The 21,030-nt window shown below is 42.3% G+C and overlaps 6 protein-coding genes across 6 annotated transcripts; 3 read left to right on the forward strand and 3 right to left on the reverse strand.

Moving 5' to 3' along the window:
* Nucleotides 1-635: 635 nt before the first annotated feature.
* On the forward strand, nt 636-1,822 carry EAE98_009059 (uncharacterized protein; the record flags this gene model as incomplete). The annotated part of the gene is made up of 3 exons (XM_038956680.1): nt 636-824; nt 875-960; nt 1,012-1,822. 3 exons carry the CDS (start codon nt 636-638, stop codon nt 1,820-1,822), a joined length of 1,086 nt encoding a protein of 361 aa, XP_038807050.1.
* A 336-nt stretch (nt 1,823-2,158) lies between these two features.
* EAE98_009060 (uncharacterized protein) lies at nt 2,159-3,177 on the reverse strand (the record flags this gene model as incomplete). Its single annotated transcript, XM_038956681.1, has 2 exons — nt 2,159-3,030; nt 3,096-3,177. 2 exons carry the CDS (start codon nt 3,175-3,177, stop codon nt 2,159-2,161), a joined length of 954 nt encoding a protein of 317 aa, XP_038807051.1.
* Nucleotides 3,178-5,677: 2,500 nt separating this feature from the next.
* Nucleotides 5,678-9,664, forward strand: EAE98_009061 (uncharacterized protein; the record flags this gene model as incomplete). Its single annotated transcript, XM_038956682.1, has 2 exons — nt 5,678-6,199; nt 6,251-9,664. 2 exons carry the CDS (start codon nt 5,678-5,680, stop codon nt 9,662-9,664), a joined length of 3,936 nt encoding a protein of 1,311 aa, XP_038807052.1.
* A 123-nt stretch (nt 9,665-9,787) lies between these two features.
* EAE98_009062 (uncharacterized protein) lies at nt 9,788-11,341 on the reverse strand (the record flags this gene model as incomplete). Its single annotated transcript, XM_038956683.1, has 8 exons — nt 9,788-9,813; nt 9,893-9,971; nt 10,083-10,145; nt 10,315-10,436; nt 10,534-10,723; nt 10,787-10,873; nt 11,017-11,161; nt 11,292-11,341. The coding sequence occupies 8 exons, from the start codon at nt 11,339-11,341 to the stop codon at nt 9,788-9,790; spliced, it is 762 nt and encodes a 253-aa protein (XP_038807053.1).
* A 653-nt stretch (nt 11,342-11,994) lies between these two features.
* Nucleotides 11,995-12,612, reverse strand: EAE98_009063 (uncharacterized protein; the record flags this gene model as incomplete). Its single annotated transcript, XM_038956684.1, has 3 exons — nt 11,995-12,241; nt 12,332-12,488; nt 12,606-12,612. 3 exons carry the CDS (start codon nt 12,610-12,612, stop codon nt 11,995-11,997), a joined length of 411 nt encoding a protein of 136 aa, XP_038807054.1.
* Nucleotides 12,613-14,204: 1,592 nt separating this feature from the next.
* On the forward strand, nt 14,205-15,320 carry EAE98_009064 (uncharacterized protein; the record flags this gene model as incomplete). The annotated part of the gene is made up of 2 exons (XM_038956685.1): nt 14,205-14,964; nt 15,013-15,320. The coding sequence occupies 2 exons, from the start codon at nt 14,205-14,207 to the stop codon at nt 15,318-15,320; spliced, it is 1,068 nt and encodes a 355-aa protein (XP_038807055.1).
* Nucleotides 15,321-21,030: the final 5,710 nt, after the last annotated feature.

The following is a 21,030-nucleotide window of genomic DNA, read 5'->3' on the forward strand; positions in this document are numbered from 1 at the left end:
GAACTTCAAAGTTGGCATCAATTTTTTCACAAGTAGAAATAGACACGTATGCACCAAACTTACATCATCCTCTCTACTCCTAAACAGATCATATTTAATTGTCAGGCCAATCATCTTGATGGCACGCTCACGCCGAGGCTTCTGCCACTTAGCCCCACCTCCATTGTACTTTTTCAGCTTGCCCACTACTTCGGGTTGATGATTTAACGAAGTATATTATAATGAGACACTTGTCATCACTAAGCAATATCTGGTACAACCTTCTGGTCCATTCGTATGGTCGGCGATAAAACCTATGGCTTGGTTGATGAATGATCGACACCTTCGCTGGGTTAAATGCAGGCAAGATTTTCTGGGACTCGCATACCATGCAGCTCACAACACCAAATGAATACAGCAAGTACAACAGAAAGGGCCGATGTGCTACCATACTAACTTTGTACAACCAATCGAGTGGCGTACGTGAGCCGCTTGGCACGAGTGACCAATGTGGGAACGCCGACATATTTGATATACTATTTAGAGTATTGATACAGTATCATCGTTTCTTGCTACCTATATACACAATCACAATTCCACGATTGTCGAGTATCGACCGTGAACATTACCCAAACTGAATAACACAAGTCATTAAGATGGGGGAACCAACAATCAACTCTGAAATCACTTTCAAAGGATGGATGGGGCTTGACAAGAACGCTTTAACCGATGGGTTGAAGTTAGCTCCATTCGAGCCTAAGAAATGGGAAGAGACCGACATAGATGTCAAGATTACTCACTGCGGTCTCTGCGCAAGTGATTTGCATACTTTGCGAAGTGGATGGGTAAGAAATTCTATACCTTGTTTGATCTAGTCTGATATTTTCTCGAGTAGTGGCCTACCAATTATCCTTGTTGTGCCGGCCATGAAATTGTTGGAGAAGTAACCCGTGTCGGGAAAGAAGTTGAGCGAAATATTACGTTGGTACATCCTATAAGCACGTGAAACTACATCCATCTGACAAAGAACAGTATTGGTGATAGAGTGGGAATTGGCCCCATCATTTACGTTTGCGCCCAAGAAGATTGTACGGAGTGCACCTCAGGTATGCCAAACTACTGTCCACGGAAAGTTGCTGCATATGAAGATTTTCTCCCCGATGGTAGCAAGACTTTCGGTGGTTTTGCAAATTATTGTAGAGTTCCGGGCATTGCCGCCATTCGTATTCCTCCAGCGCTAAGTAGCGCTGTGGCAGCTCCATTGCTCTGCGCCGGTAGTACCACGTTCGGTCCACTAGTGGAACGTCAAGGAAAAGGAAAGCGAGTGGGGATAATTGGTGTTGGAGGCTTGGGTCATTTTGCTGTCATGTTCGCAAGGGCATTGGAATTTGAGCATGTTGTTGCGATTTCACGACGAGAGAGCAAACGCGATGATGCCATCAAGCTGGGTGCACATAACTACATAGCTACCGAAGACGAGAAGGATTGGGCAGAGAAGTATGCAAAGTCACTTGATGTGATTGTTTGTACAGTATCATCCGCTGAGATGCCACTGAACAAATATCTGGGGTTGCTCAGGACGGGAGGGCATTTCTGTCAAGTAGGTTTGCCAGACGACTCCCTGCCGGCGTTTGACATATTTGGACTGGTCGAACGAAAGATCTCGATTCATTTCAATGATATACTCTCAATCAAGGGAACAGAAGACTTATTAGAGTTTGTATTGAGAAAAAACCTTCAGCCATTGGTTGAAGAACGAAAAATGAGCGATATAAACAACGTTTTGAAGGAGATGGAAGCTGGAAAAGCGAGGTATCGATATGTTTTGGTGAATAATGATTGAGCCAACTCAAAGGTCAGGCTCGATTAGATGGAAAATCTTTCAGAATAGTTCAAAAATTCAGATCAATTGGACATTTAGAAAAGTTTCAATACGTCAAAAACGATCACTAGTAGGCGTGAAGTTGTAGTACCAGCTTCACCGCCTTGTTCTGCCACTCAATCAAGACAAATCACGTGAATGTATCAAAATTTCCCTAAGATCGCAAACCACTACTTTCAAGAAAATTCGGATCGATTGATAACACTTCAGAACTTCTCCAACCCACTTAAATCAAGCCAAGGGAAAAGAAAAGAAAATGTTGATGGCCGTCACTATGATCATTGAAACAAACCAACCCTAATTCCTTGCCTGAGCTCCCAATCCCTCAGCAGCTTCTTTGCACTTAATCAGAGCACCCGCAACAACAGCTCTCACGTTCCCCTGTTCAAGCGCTAGTACACCCCTAATCGTTGAACCACCTGGAGTGGTAATATTCTCCTTCACAGAAGCTGGATGTTCTCCCGCCAACACTAACGCTGCGCATCCTTTCATGGACTGTGCTGCCATGAGCGTAGCATCCTTTCTCGTCAGACCGAGTGTGACAGCGCCATCAATCAATGCGTCGAGAATAATTGCAAAAAACGCAGGAGTCGACGCACCCAATGCTGTACAGGTATCGAAATTAGCAGCAGAGATATGTTTAACCTTGCCAATTGATTCGAATAGCCAATCGATTGCAAGTAGATGGCTAGCTGAAGTTGCCTCCGGAGTTTCGATGACGGTGATGGACTCGCGGACAAAGGAGGCAGTATTTGGCATTGCCCGTGCAATTGTAGCAGGATAATAACTCTTACCCCCTACAGATTGGAGTACGGAATCGATATCCGGAATCGTCACACCCGCAAGTAGGCTAACGAGGACTTTGCCTTGTAATTGTGATCGGATAATGGTGGTGGCCAGACAACTTCGTAAGTCTCCGGGTTGACAAGCTAATACTATCACATCGGCCTCGTGAAGAGGAGCGCGCTGGTCGCCATAGTAGATGGCTACCTCTGTGTCGTAAGCTGCAAGGGAGAGTTCCAATCGTGCAGCAGAAGCAGCAGTGCGGACACAAGCCATGAATTTATTTGGTACATGGGGTTGGTTTGATACCGGACAAGCTGAGTTGGCTTTCTTGCTCTCTTCAATGTGAGTTAGTATCCCGCATAATAGAGCAGTTCCGAGGCTTCCTAAAAGAAGTTAACTCTCGATTTCAAATCTCAACGCCGGTGGCTTTTTTAGAGGAGATCTGTACCACATCCTAGGATTGCTAGTGTTATCGATGCACCAGTCTCATTTGGAGAAGTATCATTCGGGATTTCCTGTGATTCGGACATTTCTGAAGAATATTTTCAGAACCCAAAAAATTGATCAAGGTGCTCCCGTGTAAATTCGGAAATCTCGTTCCTAAATACCTTTATTGTGCTTCGTGTCCCATTTTATTTAACCTTGCCGTTCATGTACCAGTCACTCAATTGGTAAAAACCCTTGGACTCAAGCAGAGAATTGAGCATTTAATTAGTCTTAAGTTGCTAGTTGTACGAGAGGAGTATGCGAGAATGATACCATAACTGCAGACAGTGATGGAATACTTCTGCAACCCTCCCTATTCTACATATTGTATTGGCTCTAATACCGGATACTGTGCAAGTGCTCCGTCGTTGCCAATTTACAATATGGCTTTTATCCGCAGAAATTCGGGCTGGTATGTAGTACAAAGGGTAAAGGTGCAGCCGAAAGCCGAATGTGGCATGTAGTACACAAGGTGGCTGGCTACCCGTATCACGATATCTTTCCGCGTTACCGAAAAGCCTCGATTTTAATTCCCTACGATTTCACAAATTTGGAAGCGGAGCATTGTGCTTGTTCCACACGCCTTGTTCGACTTGAACATGTCCCGGCAGTAATCTATAATATATGACAGCAACGCGGAAGCAATAGTGGCTTGTACCTTGTGTAGATTAAACGCTTTCGAGTCTAGTACTTTTCAACCCGAAGCTAGGAATCTTTATGCGTTCCTAACATTACTCAAATATTTTTACAAATTCATTAGTTTGGATATAGGGATTCTAAAAATAAAGCATCTCTCAAGGATTCACTGTCTCCTCATTATTAATCTACCAATTACACGAACATTTACATACGAATTCACAAGCCCCCCACATCAAAATATAAACATTGCATACGCCGACGAGCTATAGATTGACGGGCTCATCCATCCTTCCAAGTTCGATCCACAGTACCTCGACCTATCTATCATTAGCTGGGTCCGCGTCGAGTCGGCGCTGTTGTGACGTAACTCTTCTATCCTACCACAGTAATATATACCCCGGTACATGGAACACGATGCATGGATGCATTCCGGAAAGCAGAAAAACTCGAGGGAATATCGGGAAATAGACAGACAGACGAGAGCTAGTAACCTAGCAACCTAGCTAGCTCGCCAAAATGACACATACATACATACGCAGCTCTAGAATTTTACATATGCACATGCATAAGCACAAGCGAAGAAACCACCACAACAACCATCCACACCTCAATCGATCTCATTCCCGTTCCTAAATCCAACCCTTCACCAGTCTCAAATCGACGGGTTCTCCCGCTACACAGCTATCCTGTATCTAGGTACTCAGACATGCAACCCCATATCCAAATCCAATGTAACCCTTCCATTCCATGAAATGAGGGGTTTATCAACCCCTACACCCACTCACTTATTCACACGCCGCTGCAGATTCAGCCAAAAAGAGAATAAGAATAAGCACATAGCAAATTGTCGATACGTTCTTCACTAAACACTCCCGTTCCTGCAACCATAGGCAACCCATCAGTAATGTCAGATCGACGGGTTCTGTAGCGAGCTTCCGTGAAACGAGGCGCTTATCAACCCCCTAAGTACAGCCATCCACCCACCCCCTCATCCACTCACCACTGCAGCTATCATCAAAAAGAGGATAAACACATAGCAAACTGTCGATCCATACATACATCCACTCACTCACCAGCGTACAAATGAACAAATAATCTCCCATACCGTGCATAACTTAAAAAAAACCCCTAATCTATACATTTTTCGCCGCGTCGCGGGATACATTCATATGAATCACCTACCTACCTAGTCACCTAAACACCCAGCTAGTGACCAAAACTTCGCAGCCGTGCAACGATATCACATATCCCAGGAGGTAATTAATTAGATTAAACACTACACACTAATCCCCACCTACCTACCCATTCACGAATTCTCCATACCATACCCCGTAAAAATGTCACGCAAATAATCGTAAACAATCGAAAAAATCCCGTGCCATTTTTCGTATCGCTATACAAATAAAAATAAAAATACAAAGACAAATAAAAAGTATATTCTGAAACACCGCGAGTAACCATGCAGGAAGCAGGATACAAAGCAAGAGAAAGAAAGAAAGCAGAAGTGCCGTTGTTAGATGCATCGGAAAGAAAGAAATAATTCGGTCATCAGTATGTTTTCTTCGTGCAAGACTCGGGATGATAATGCGTATGTTGTATGTGTATGTGTAAGTACCTAGGTAGGTATCAGCTGTATCTCACCAAGCCATCTATGATTCCCATTCCCGCGGAAGATGGACGTCCTTCTCTGCCACACTTGTAAGCTCTACTACTATATATGTATCGAATGCCACAAACCCCATTTTATTCCACGAGAAAAGAAAAAGAAGAAGAAGAAGAAGTAGTAGAAGAAAAAACGAATCACGCACCTCCTCTCAACCTTGTGATTTTCCCATCCCATCACAGTCAAACACACAATCGCAAATCCACACGCGAGAAGATCAGCGCGCCCCAAATCCTCACGAAATGTCCGATCCAACGAGTGGGCAACCGCAGGCGTGTTTCTTTCCCATCCTCGATTTGACGCTCGATCCATCCGCAGAGAGATACTGGCAAGCGGTCGAGGTTCCCGTTCCGAACATCGCTCACTTGGATCGATTTTGTAAAGAACATCAAGTGGCTCCGTTGACCTTTTTCAAGTGTGCGTGGGCGCTTGTACTTCAATGCTATACTGGGAGTAGCTCTGCGGTTTTTGGTCACTTGAAACCGACGATATCAGAATCAAGTGTGAATCTGGAGTCCATCTATGAAATTGGTAACATTAGCGATTTTCATCTTGAGCTTGAGGGGGCGGGTTGCATTATTGAGATTCTACGAGCCATTCAAGCAGTTCACTCGGATAATGGAGATGCTCAATGTACACCTCTATCTGACGGTAACCAAAGTGCAAGCACAGGCCTGTATAATACTGCTTTGGAGCTCGAAGAATCAAAAACTTCGGCAAAGTTCAATTCTGTTCCAAAGAACCGGATATCACCAGACAGCCATGTAAGTACACAAAGACATGCAACTAGATTTCATAGCTAATTCAAGATGCAGATTGAGATACTACTCGATGTAAAGCTCGATAGTAGTACTGCCACCGGGCATATATATCTACAGCATCTCCCAGCAAAATTATCCACCGTTGCAGCAACAAATGTGGCCCATACCTGTGCGAAAACGATTCAATGTATGCTGAGCGACCCATTCCAATCAATAGAGAGTATCGATCTTCTTACGAAACGAGACTTGGAACAACTGCGAGGATGGGAACCTCAGTTTCCCGAGAGAGTGGATGCATGTGTACATGATCTTGTCCTGCGGCACGTAATATCAACGCCAAATGCTCCTGCGATATGTTCTTGGGATAGACAATTGACGTACGACCAATTAGAGAAAGCAACGTCTATTTTGGCATGTCATTTGATTGATCATGGTGTTGGGCCAGAGGTTCTGGTGCCAATTTGCTTCGAAAAGTCTGTTTACGCGATATTGACCATGCTTGCAATTTTGAGGGTTGGTGGAGCATTTGTTCCATTAGATCCATCACAACCTAGAGAGCGACATGAAACCATTATGAAGAAAGCGAACGCAAAGATGGTCATTTCATCGCCGCAAACCGAGCATAAATTCAGCGGGATTGCAATAAAAAATATAAGCGTCTCAGAAGGTCTGATGGCAACACTACATGTATCTCTTAAAGATCGCTTGCCAATAAAGGTCAAAACATACAGCACAGCTTTTGTCCTGTTTACTTCCGGAAGCACGGGCGAGCCCAAAGGAATTGTTCAAGAACATGGCTCCGTCTGCACAGCCTCGCTTTTTCACGGTAAAGCTTTTGGGTGGAACTCCAAGTCTCGTGTATTCCAATATGCTGCATATACCTTCGACGTAAGTATGATGGATATCTTCACTACACTCATGTTCGGAGGATGTGTATGCAGCCCTTCTGAAGATGACCGCCAAAACAATATTGTCGGTATCATGAATACTATGCAGGTAAATTGGGTGCTCTTTACTCCATCTTTAGCAAATCTGATCTCTCCTGAAGATGTGCCATGTCTTGAAATTATGGCACTTGGCGGCGAGGCAGTAACACAGGAGAACATAAGCAGATGGTCCAATGACGTAGCTCTGTATAATTGTTATGGGTGTGCAGAAGCTTCCCCTACAGCATTTATTCAACTGCGTTCAAACAATAGAGGCTCGAATCTTGGGAAACCGTTTGGGCAGGCATTGTATTGGCTGGTAGATCCCAAGGATCACAACCGCATAGTTCCAATTGGTGCGGTGGGAGAATTGCTTGTTGAAGGACCCACTCTCGCTCGCGGTTATATCGGTGACATGGACAAAACAAAAGCTGCATTTATCAAAGATCCAAAGTGGCCATTAGAACTTATAGGGACGAGAGCCCGACGTTTCTACAAGACGGGAGATCTTGTACGGTACACTTCCGACGGATCTCTAGATTGGGTTGGGAGAAAAGACTTCCAAGTGAAAGTTCGAGGACAACGAGTTGAACTTTCAGAAGTTGAATACAACATCTCAGCATATCCCAACGTTGCTCTAGCTATGGCCACAAGTCCTAAGATTGGAGCTTTCGCAAAATCTCTTGTGGCAATAATTCAAATCGATACGAGTCTGAAGCCGACCTCGGCCACGAATGTTCTCTCTTCGGTTAGCAACCACCGGTTGTCTGCAGCGGGTTTCAGCATTGCCGACCTTGATCAATTTTTGAGGAATAAATTACCGAATTACATGGTGCCAAGTCATTGGTTTGCTGTTGAAAAAGTACCGCTTTCTGTTTCAGGAAAGATTGATCGAAAGTCAGTAGAACATTGGCTGTCACAACTGAATCGTGATTCTGCAAATCCAATACTTACCAATGGTCTTTCCAATGGTCATGCCAATGGGGTGGCCAATGGAGAAACTAATAGCACTGCTAACGGTTCCATCAATGGCCATAACAACGGCCAGAACGGCACTTCCTTATCTAAAGAAAATATAGTCGGTTTCAAGATTTCCAGAAAACTCGCCTCGCTCGTCTACCACACCGACAGCCCTGCCAAATCAAAGCTGATAGACCAGGACATTACTTTGGCAACAATTGGTCTTGATTCTATTCAAGTCATTAGTTTATTGATGTTTGTCAAGCAAGAATTTGCAGTCAAGCTTCACATCAGCGTGTTGCTGCATCCAAAGGCAACAATTCGTAGTGTTACGCAACATATTGAGGACCTCAGAACCGTGGGCGTTAGTCAAAGTATCGAAAAGTCTGTTGATTTAAGAACAGAATTTCAGACGTATAAACGGCAGATGGATACAAATCGGTGGGGAAGAGATCCATCGGTACAAAACGTTTTCTTGACTGGGGGAACAGGATTCCTCGGATCTGAAATGCTGCACCAGCTCTGCACTCGCAAGGATATCAAGAAAATAATGGTACACGTTCGTGCGAAAAACTTAAAGGATGGCCTGCAACGGATTAGAAAGGCAGCAATGCAAGCAGAATGGTGGTCAGATTCGTATCTCGAGAAAATAGAAGCATGGCCTGGAGATCTTGGAAAACGTCGCTTAGGTTTGAACTCGGACCAATGGGACTGCCTAACCGGAAAGTCAGACATCTCTCGACAAGTACATGGCATTATCCACTGTGGTGCCAAAGTGCACTGGAACTGCGATTTTTCGTCTTTGAAGGCAGCGAATATTGACTCAACTTGGATCCTCTTGAATATTATGAACGAAACACCATCGATCCTGAAGTTCGTATTTATATCCGGAGGATATAATGGGCCATCGTTGGCAGAGAAGTATCTTTACATGGACGATGACCACATCAATGACATCCTCCCTACTGAATACGCAAAAACAAAATTCATCTCACAGCGCCTCGTGCAAGAGTACTCACAGACCAGTATTCAGAATCGCAGTCGGGTCTTTGTTGTAAAACCTAGTTACACCATTGGGACTCCCAAGCTGGGTATTGCCAATACCAGTGACTTTATTTGGAGACTTGTGGCAAGTTGCATAGAAATCGGGAGTTTCAATGAAGCAGACGCCGATTCCTGGCTTTTCATTTCTGATGTCGGTAACGTGGCCAAGATTGTATTAGATTGCTGTGATACAAAACAGAGCGCTTCTTCCGATCCTTACATTGGAATGAGTGATGGTCTACCCGTTCGTGAATTTTGGTCTGTTCTGGAAAGAAATTTTGGCTACAAAATCAAACCATTGAGACAGGCTAAATGGCTGGATGCTATTTACGCCGACATTGACTCTAAGCATGAGAGCCATCCCCTTTGGCCTTTAATCCACAATTTGGAGAAGGAACAAGGAAAATTAGGCATGCCTATGGATGAAATACCGCAGGACGTAAAACTCTCTACTCCCTCGAGGATTGAAGCTGCCATTCGTAAGAATGTTGAATATTTGCGCGAGGTTGGCTTTCTACCAAAAACACATAAGTATTGATCTTGTCTATAAAATAGAGTTTGATAGTAATAATATATCATATCGAAGCTCAATTTGTGCCAGAACTCATTTCACTGCAAAATTAGTTGCGTACCTCCACACTCTGCCTCCATTCCTATACTCTCATACATTCTGTGCAAGTCCAGAATCTATCAACCGTTAGCGCTCAGTTTACCTGTCTTCAGTGTTTTTCATCCGTCCTAGGGATAGTGATGCGAAGAGACCTACCAACTTGTATTTTCTGTCCTGTCATGCTGCTGTTTTTCGCAATATCCACGAACGCCTGAGCACAATCATCGATGTCCGTCTGTTTTTCAGATTTTTTAGTAGATTATTTTCTTGACCGATCATTCATCATACGGAAATTGGTGGAGAAGAAAAAGAAGGGAGAGTAAGGTAGAAATAGGAAAACACTTACCACCCGTTTCAGATATGCTTTATCCTTTAATTTCTCCTGATTTTCCTCCGAGTATGTCCTTCCCTGTGTAATTCTAGTGTCAGATTGATTGCGGCCGTCATTAGTCAAAGGTGACTCTTGTGATGACTCCCGCATCTAATGTCTCCCACAAGACTACTGCTTATGAATCGTGGTTCACGCCAGTAAATACCCGCCTTGATTAGGAGGAACATAGAGGAAGATTATGGCATACCCATTCTGTAAGTACCAAGCCCGGCAATACGGCATTAACTCTTACTTTTGGCCCCTGGGTAGCTGCCAAGCATTTCATCAAATGCAGTTGTGCGGCTTTTGTCACGGAATATGGCATGCAACCTTTTGTGTAAACACATCAGCCTGGTCTCTAGAGATTCAGATCCTACCTCTAGTTGATTACATGAGACGACGCAAAGAGACAAACTATGGTACTTACTGCCCCCAGCAATGACACCTGCAATACTGCTCGTCATGATGAATACTCCTCCCTCATCGTTCGCCTGAAAGGTAGACAACGCTTCTCTCAACAAGATAGACTGAGCCACCACATTCGTAGCATAGCATTTTTGCCAGTCACCCGGGGAAGGAGCTGAGAGATCGGAGAAAGTTGAGAACCGTGTATAGCCCTTAGTTGTTAGAATCGCCCCTCTGGATTGGTCAAGGTGGACGAAGAAGATTCATACACTTACAGCATTTGATATGATAATGTCCAGCCCTCCAAACTCCTTGATTGTTTCCTTCACAACAGAAACGCAATCGGATTCTTGACTCATATCCTACCACCAGGTTTATCATTAGCCTCATTTATCAAACTTCATCTCATGTCTTTCACTATCATCCCCTCATTTGTCACTTCACTGAAGGTCACTTCTTCTTATTCCACGTCCCCTCATCAACACACAAAAGAAGATCAACCTACACCCATCAAACAAATAACCTTAACCCCCCACTCCCTCTCCATCTTCTCCTTCATTTCCTGCGCCTTCTCCCGACTAGAAACATAGTTAATAGCAACATTGCAACCCTCCGCCGCAAATTTAAGAGAGATAACTTCGCCTAATCCTCTTTCTCAGCCACGAATTAGTATACAATATTACCAGCAAACAGTGTATTGTGAGTTTCAGCGACGCTACAGAGATAACAGATCAAGCGTTGATGATGAAATGGTTGTGGGGAAATGCGGGGTTCACTCACCGGGTTCCACCTGTTACGAGAACGTTTCTGTTGGTGAGTTTGTAGGGCATCTTTGCTATCTTTACCTTTATTCTATGGATTTGATCGAATTGGATGGTTGAAGAGGAGGTGATAAGATTTGCGTGGGATTCACACTCACTCTCAAGATTGGACGGATGGATGATGGAAGTAAGAGGCGAGTGAGTACCGTGGAGGTACATATTCGTCGGATGTTCCGTGCCGTTGTCCTTATCGGCATGACAACTCCGTACGATATCGGGAAAGACTAATAACCCCACGCATGACGCACATATGCCACTATCGTAGGACCCGAGGTGTGGTTACGCTGTCTTGGACTGTAACAACTCTTCATCAATCTGAGAAAGTAATTAATGCCTACATTCTTGGCTTGGTTAATTGTATCATAACATCAACATGAACGATCATCGCACAAATCAAGAACAAGGGATTTACTGGGCAATCCTTCTATGCCTTTGGTAGTAGCTAAATAGAAGCTCTGATAATACATCTGGACTTATGACTCGGTGCCAGCTCAAAGTAACATTTCATTTCATTCATACTCCTCATATCCCTGCGCTCCATCCGTAAAGAGAGAAGATTGCAATTGTATCGATCCGCCGGCAATTAAACATCATCAAGTCCTCGTAAAGATGACATTTATGTAAGAATTTTATGCCATATCCAGCCCATCAAGATCCAAAGATTACTTGGCCTTGACATCCTCATCAACACTGCTACTCTCCGAACTGTTTGTGTTGGAACGAGTAGTCTCTGGAAGTTCTTCAATCAAGGCACCATGGATGTTTTCCTCGAAAACCGGCTCGGTTTCGATTTGTTCGAACTTGGTCTTGAAGTCTTTGAGACCGGCAGTATAAGAGCTACTGTTGGAACGACGACGAGCATTGGCCATGTTGAAACCCTCATCTTGGACTTCTTCGCCATTTACACCCCTGCATTTTGTACGTTAGTCGAGGAAGTCAGAGTTATTGAAGAGAAATGGCACCAAGACGATAAGGTGAGAATTAAAAGGAGTACTATACCATCCGCCCTTTCCAGCACCGTTCTTCTTGGCTTTCTTTGGATCAGCATCAATATGACCTGACTTTGCGAAATAACGAGGCAAATGCTCTTGTGGAAGAGCGGTACCATCGGCAAGGCCAGCATGGTCGCGATCATTGTACTTGTGTGATTTGCCCACTGGAAGAGATTAACACATTAGCACATGTTCATATGAGTACAATGATTTTATCATATAAAGAGAAAGGTTCATCAAGAAAGTCGATAGTTTGGTTGGAGGGACAAGTGTGATAGTACTACACATTAAGGCGGGGTATAGATGAAGCGACGTCGGGTCAAACTTACTGTTGAATGATTGCAGGGAGTGTTTGAAAAGGTACGAGGTAAGATAGATTGATGGTATTCGAAAGGTAGAGAAGGTTACTTGATGAAGATTGATTGAAGAGTTGAAAAAGTCAATGGATTTCTGAAAGTGTTGTGTTGTGAATAGGAGGAAGATGAATTGATGATTCTTTAAGAGGTTGAGGATTGGGTGAGTGTACCAAGAGAGGTTAAAGGTTCACAATGCAATATTCGGTTAGATCATCCGCCGGTGATCCCTTTCTCAATTCCATTGAACCATCACGCGACCTGCTTTTGGGGTATTCTGGTACCCTCTAGAAGTCTGAGCCTCTTCATTAGTTGGATTTTGATGTAACAAGTCTTACAAGTTCCACATATTAACGAGTGACAAGAACACTTCAACGGATTCCACGGTGTATTCTACGACGTAGGTATGTGGGTATAGTATCATCGGTATGTTTGAGACCACTTCTACATGATTACTAGGTATCTGGCCATTTGATAGGCTCAAGTCGTATCAAGTCATGTCAAATCACGCTTCCTTTGCGTCATAATCATAGAATATTCGTATGTCCATAACCCACAACCTTCTGTCTAACGTGTACTCATACCTGCTCACGAACAGCTCATTCAAGCCATCACTCGATGATGGTTCTCTCTGTTCACTGCCAATGACTATAAAGCTATCTACCTAGTAGTACGTCGTAGGTATGTACCAGTACTCCTCTATTGCCAAGAGTTTGTTTATAGAATTGAAGTGAACTGCATAGTCATTACCGGTTACAATGAATGTGATTTGATCCTGTGAAACACCGTCCATCCAATTGATTCAATGATGCACAAGTTTCTTTGTTTTACTCATTCCCCTCGGCTGGGCTGGAAGTTTTCCATTTCTTTACTTTCTCTTCTCTTCTCTTCTCTCCTCTCTTGGGTGAGCTTTCACTCCAAACATGTCATTTGAGTGGTACGTACCAAAGAAATCATTCGATGGGAATTCACCCTAGTCAATGCGGGGAATATCAAGCTAATGAGAAGCAGGCTCGGTAGGGAAGCGGCAGGGAAATGCTAGCGGCCCATTGCGGTGGTGCGGCAATTAGTCAAATATGAGCTGACCAATGATGTGATACGCGTCCGATGAATAATCATTGACCAATGATATCCTGTTCTGGTGGATTTAAAATACCCTTTGCAGCAATTTTTAATCATCAGCCAATAACGATTCGTCAATTCCAATAATCAGAGAAGAATTTCCCTTTCTCTCAATTACTAGTGGTCGGAAAGATTGCTTAATAATTGAATTTCAAGAATTATCAAGAATTAACATCTCCGAAACCCTTTGACAAACCTGATAAGAAATAATATTTACCCAAGCACCAGTACATAAGAAAGATACTGTGAAAATTCTATCCCTCTGATATTCCCTTTTTTTTTTCAGTTCCTATCGTTTTCTTTGATCTTTTATTTTGTTACCAAACTTGGCACAATAATTAGCAATACCCAACCAATTTACTACGAGAATAAAGGCAGCGTTTAATCGCCACCAACGACCCCGCCATGGCCCCCTCTGTCACTATTGACAATTCCTCCGATTTCAGTCCGATAACCACAAACTTCAAGACGACTTCATTCAATCCTCGCACACTACTCCTTGCTCCTCCCTCTATCGCTAGCCATGAAGAAAAACTAAGAAATGTTCTTGCTACCTATGATAGAACTGTTACCGATTTGCAGATGCTGGATCGTCTCTCTGCAGGATTAGTCACACTCCCAGAATCAACCTACGATTTGGTCCTCATTCTCACCGATGCCGATGGTACACGAATCGAATCTAAAGGACTATTAACAAGAGATGTATTTGGAAAAATTACACAAGCTTTGAAGGCAGGTGCAAAGCTGCAGGCACAGGATGGTACCTTCGGACAAGAAATCGATGGCGCAGAATATCAAGAGGCTATCTTGTCTGGTTTGGTAGCAGAAGGAGGGGTAATTCTCAAACCCGATTATAGCGCGAGTATTGCGGTTCCTCTACGACTTCGCAGAAAGGACAATAGCAATAGTGCAGCTGTTTCAAGCGCTGCCCCTGCAGTTTCAACAGCTGCAGTACCACTACATGGCAAGAGAAAGAGTGTAGACATGACAGATGATGTGCCAGAGAAGGACGTACCAAAGGTTGATTCGCCAAAGAATGATGCGCCCAAAGGAGTTGGCTTCATTGATTTCAGTGATGACTTTGACGCGGAGGACGATGACGATGAATTAATTGATGAAGATACTCTTCTCACTGAAGAGGATATGAAGAAACCTCTTGCTATTCGTAAGTAATTGATGTATCCTATTTCGAAGTGTTACTAATACCATACAGCTCCTGAGTGTGCACCAAGAGCTGGAAAGCGTCGTCGCGCATGTAAGGATTGCACATGTGGCCTTGCCGAGAAGATTGCAAAGGAAGATGCAGACAAACGAGCCACAGCCGATAGACAACTCCAAGCCCTCAAGCTTGACGCAGATGATCTAGCTGAAGTAGATTTCACAGTCCAAGGTAAAGTTGGATCTTGTGGAAACTGCAGCTTAGGTGATGCATTCCGTTGTGATGGCTGTCCTTACATCGGTATGCCTGCTTTCAAACCAGGTGAGGAGGTTCGACTTCTCAACAATGATGTTCAATTATAGACACTTTTACTTCATTCGAGGAACTGGGTTTTGGCGTCGTATCATTACGGGTGGAGTTGGGTATTGGACTCGGAGTCATGCATAGAGTGATATACACATTGTGGGGCATAATAGCATTCGTGTTTTGATGCGGTATGGAAGGGAATGGATTGGTATGTTATGGTATGGTATCATATATATGGGCCAAGGTATCTGATTTGTTGCTGAAGGCCATGCAACATAGGAAAAGCTCAACGACAGACGGATCATCTATGAAGATCCAAGTCACATCATATGAATAAGATAGATTAACTGCATACCGGTACTTGAGAATACCTGATCATGTTCATGCACAATACTTGTGAAACCTTATCTTTCCTCTTGTAATAGATTCCTTTCCAGCTGCTGAAAGTCTCAGTGTGCTTTTAGTTCAGACGAGGTCATATTTAGTCAGGAAGAGTGATCAATCAACTTCCCAACCTGCACTTTGCAGGTCAATGGCAGTGCTTAGAACTTAACAAGTAGATATTGGTCTTTCTTTGCAGACCTTTTTATACCCCCTCTCGAGCCCCTCAATCTCCTTCCCTCATGAAAATTCGGATCGCGCGATCAGATCTCCTCACTTTCCCCACTTCATTAGTATATCGATCATCATTCCTTATCAACCAACACCAACACATCACATCATATCTCATCACGTAACATGACATCGCAGTCACATCTCACATTATTCTTTCAATAGATCTACGATACACACCGCTATATATGAACTTATCTCGGCGTACTTAGTACGCTTAGCAGGCTTAACATGAGTAGTTCGGATAATCTCCATAACTTGCGAGCTCGGCCAACGAGAGGAGTGGGGTTCGTAGTGTTCCACTTCCCCGCTTGACCCCTCAAGTCCTCTATCCCCCTCTTTTACATCGGGGAAGAGGGATGGTTTTTCTGAAAGATGATCGATATACTTTCTCACTTGTACGTCAAGCTTTACATGATGTGATTTTTGTGATGGATAACGGTATAGACTACCGATGTTCGATAATTACGACCAGTGACGGACTCAAATAAGGCACAGCTTAGTGCAGGGGGAACAATTAGAGTCTGGACGGATGGAATAACTTGGTATTTAGTTCGGATATTCCGTTATCTTCCTTTTATGGTCCCGAACTTCTTATTTTTTGTCTGTTATTCGTTTGGTGGTGGGACTAGTGTTCAACAATTTTCCACCGAGGGGGTTTACCCCTCAGTAGTTATGCAACAGAAAGATAAGAAGATATTTGTATAATGTTGATAGGTGAGTGGTGAAGGATTTAGGGGATGATCCTGGTGCTTGAGGGGAAGCGAAGATGTCTAGAACCGAAAGGCCGGAGTACCCCTCTTGTAGATGTGCAACGTTTCTTTCTTTCTGTGTTGGTATATTCCGTGAGCTTCATCTGAAAAATGTTGACCCACTCCATTCAGTCAATAACTCATGAAGATTTCTGGCTGTTCGACACCTTTTTCTTGAAGGAGAGTGACTATTTAAGAGATTCTACTTCTCTTGGGGAGACTAAGTGGAAGGCTTGTGTATCTACAATCTTCTTGGCAACGAGGAGTCGAGTGGTGATCCTTCCCCGTCATGCTTAGTATACAGTATTTAGTGATCTGTCACATTGGCAATACGCATGTCATGCTATCTTCTCCTTGGTCAACACTACTTAAGTTTCTGCAGCCCCGATTTCTACAAGACTGGGCGGGATGTTTTAACGATCCGAAAAGTATATTCAAACTACCTGAGATATGAACTTTGAGGTTAGTTGATAAAATTATACTCTTTCACATCAACATTCCAGTGATATCGTGCTACTATCTGGTTTTGCAGAGTCAAGCATGATACGTTCTCAGTGATGTCAGTCAGTCAGAGAGCCAGTTTCAGGAAGTTTTAAAGTTTAAATATCATCATATCATATGCTCTATTCGGGTTGAAAGCTCTCTCACGATTCATTCAAAGTCAACTCTCCAGTCATTAAATATGTGATAAAATGATTACCATAACCCATCAAGGTTCTTCGAGGGTCTAGACCTTCTCAGTTCCTCATTTCATGAGGAATAACGTTCAGACGTCAAATAAAGTTATAAGCATGAGCTTGAAAAAGTCAAGAGAGACGCATATAGCAACTAGGAGAGAATAGCACGACAAGATAGTTCTTGCGACCGTTTCTAAAAGTTTTGCTTGGCAATCTATACACGACAGTTCATCCCGATCGACACGAAACTAGGCAGATGAGACTCGAGGATTTTCTTCAAACCCCCTCTTTTACCCCTCTTCAGATATGCAACAGGAAAGTTTGTGATGGCGCAATATCCTATCAAGATTTAAATCCATACTGGTATTTCTACAGATAAACACGAAGACTTGTGGGTATCTTCCGCTTTCAAACTCGGAAGCTTATCACATACACTGTTCGTCTTTTCTTCGTGCATATAGCGTCTTCAAAGGAGGAAGTTGTTATCATGAGATGGTAATCTGAGTTCAAATTCTATTGCAGACTGCAAATGTCATCTCATGCCCGTTTCCATATACACAATAGAAAGCCTTGCTCCGTGGTTTGCGTTATTAGATGCCTACATCATTAGGAATTTGCATCCACGTTCACCAAACCCAAGCCTCCATTATCTTTCTTTCGTTTTCGTTGTCAAGATGGAAATACTACAATGGTATATTTCAGGGTCAATACTCAATACTCGTAAGTCTATAATTCTCAGCTTTCCGCACATTTAGAGTCACAATTGAACAAATATAAGACACACAAATATCTATAACTACTCAACTTATAATCCATCTGTCAATACCTATTTCCCTTACCCTCCCCTTCTTATCCCACTCTAGATATACAATATCCATCTTTCTCCTCTCTTCTCTTCTCTCCATTACCCATAAGAAGTCAAAACAACAATCCTATACACAATACTCCGAGTAACAAACAACCCCACAAAACACAGTACACCAGCTTCACATCTCCATATATAGATAGATAAAAGATCAACAGCTCATGAACCAACCAACCATCCTAACGTGCAAAGATCAACACCTAGATCCTATAATTCCAATATGCGTTGTTATATCTCGAATCGCCATTACCCATACCGATATCGAAGATCCCTCTTTCGTTCTATAGTGATACATATATTTTTCACAAACCACAGTAGGTAGGAAATTCCCAGCTTCTCGATTTTCGGAGATTTACATCTTTTGATGAGATAGCTTAATTTACTAGAGAGAGCGGAAGAGAAAGAGAAAGAGAAAGAGAAAGCGAAACAGCAAGTGAAAGTGGAAGAGAATGAGAAAGCTCATCCTAAATGAACGAGGAAAGATCTTTTTTTGCACAGAGACTTTATACACATCCATTTATCTCGAGTAGCTGAAGACACATATCTAAGATAGGTATGGGATCAAAAACTGTTATTTTCAATTTAATTCCTAATATCTGTCACTTTTTGGATTAATCGGTGCTATTTAATAGGAGTGAGTGTGAGTCTAGAGATCTAGAAAGACTTTTGTTGGATGTATAGGATTTATATATCTATCTCGAGTCTAGGTATGATTAGATATGCTAGGGATTGTTTCTAGGAAATGATATGATATGAGATGATATGATTGGTATTATTAAATAGACTGACAGGATCTGTTGCTTTATGATTAGAGTGTGTAAATATAAATATAAATAAATATAAATGTAGTTCTAAGTCGAGACTCGAAAGAAAGTCTAAGAAATAAATTATAGGAAATCAAGTACATAAATGGAAAGATATACATTATCAAGATATGCTCGGTACCTATATGTTCATTTCTCTTTCAGTAATGTATATTAAATACCTACACATCATTTTCTGATTTGAGATATATGTATATAGGTAGGTACTTATACAAAGACACAAAATTCCCTAGTAAAGATATCTAGCTTTTTTCTTGCTCCTCTCAGGATATAACATTTCCTCCCCCTCTGCATCTACTGACTGGCCTTTTACTTTTACTGCTTAGATGAGAGAGCGATTCGATATACCGTAATATATCGTCTTATATCATACCTACTAAAACATACCACACCATCTAACAAATCCTCCAAGTCCCATCCATCCATCCATCCATCCATCCACCTTCTCCACGTACCAAATCTGTACAATCTACTACTTTCACACCCCCGCAACAAAATGTAGAAAAACATCTCAAATTCGATATAATAGACTGATTACTTACTCTGTTATGGGAGGGGGAGGGAATCTCATATTATAAATCGATATGTACGTGGGACTTATAAGATTGTACTGAAAATTACTAGCTTATAGGTACCTAGTTAATAACACCTCTGCTTTTTTTCTTCCCGTTTACTAAGGTTCTACTCACTCCTAATATGAGATAATAACAAGGAGCAAAGAGATCATTTTAGATTTGTGATAATATATACACACACACATATACACTCTCTCTCTGTCTCTCACTCTCCCTCCACAACATCGTTCCATTCTCCTCACATCAGAGCTTAAAGTTCCGATTCTTAGATATAAGTGATCCTAGGAAACATCACTTATATACTTATATACTCACATATCCCATATCCCATATCATAAATCTCCCAAAAAGTCAAGTTTTTCCATACAAAATATCACATAAGTAAGTTCAGGTAGATCCACGGATAGTATCATTCTCCCAACCCAACCCATCTCATCTCATCCAATCAATGCTGCTTCTCTTTATATACCTACCTATACAACCAAAAGATGATATATTTTAGATCCTATGAATAATCTCATACAAGTGCTATATCATTCATTCATTCATTTATTCATTTATTCATTCATTCGTTTATTCGTCCCTCCATCATACTTCCAATAACGAACTCTAAACTACAAACTCCAAACCCCAAACGTCGAATAAGCGAATAATTCAAACTATGTACCTCCAGCTATAAATATAAGCTCCCCCCTCCTCCTCTAATACATAAATAACCTTAACATAGAGCACACCACCGAAAATCCCAGTCAGAAAATCATCACATCATATCACATCACATCATATACGCATCCCCTATATTCCTACCCCAAGAATCCTCCTCATCTAATTTAACTACCATCTCTCAAGCAACTTAGAATTTTCCATTGCTTCTCCTTTCCTTCCCTATTATCCTATAATGCTACTTCATCGCCCAATCTCGAGAAAGAAGATTACTACCTATCTACTAGATATCTACTTACCTATAGATACTCGTATACCACGCCACGCTACGCTACAAATCGACTATAAAAACATCCATTCCTGAGAAATCTATCTCTGGAAATCTAATCACTTATTACTGAGACGTAGGAGAGACAAAGCAGCAAGCCACGAACGAAGCCAGCTAGGAGAGAACGAGAACTGCAGGAGAAAAGAAAGAAAACAGCGAAGATATAGGCCGTCCGCCCCCGCGTGCGGGCGCCCGGCCGCGCGGCGTGCGCGGCTGGAACTAACACCGCAGCGAGCTGCCGCTAGGAAGCCCATGCGGTCGAAATATGAGTAGATAATAGAGATGATCAAATCGTCATCGCCGACTCCTCTCGAACTATCCGTGAAGCTCAAATCTAAACAAATTAGATTCGAAAGATTTAAATATGAATATAAAATATAAGATAATATAAATAATAAATATAAGATAATATATATAATATAATAATAATATAAATAAATAAATATATATATAATATAATATAATATAAT

Source organism: Botrytis deweyae, assembly GCF_014898535.1.
Source record: "Botrytis deweyae strain B1 chromosome Unknown BDEW_025, whole genome shotgun sequence".
Classification (NCBI taxonomy): Eukaryota; Fungi; Ascomycota; class Leotiomycetes; order Helotiales; family Sclerotiniaceae; genus Botrytis; species Botrytis deweyae.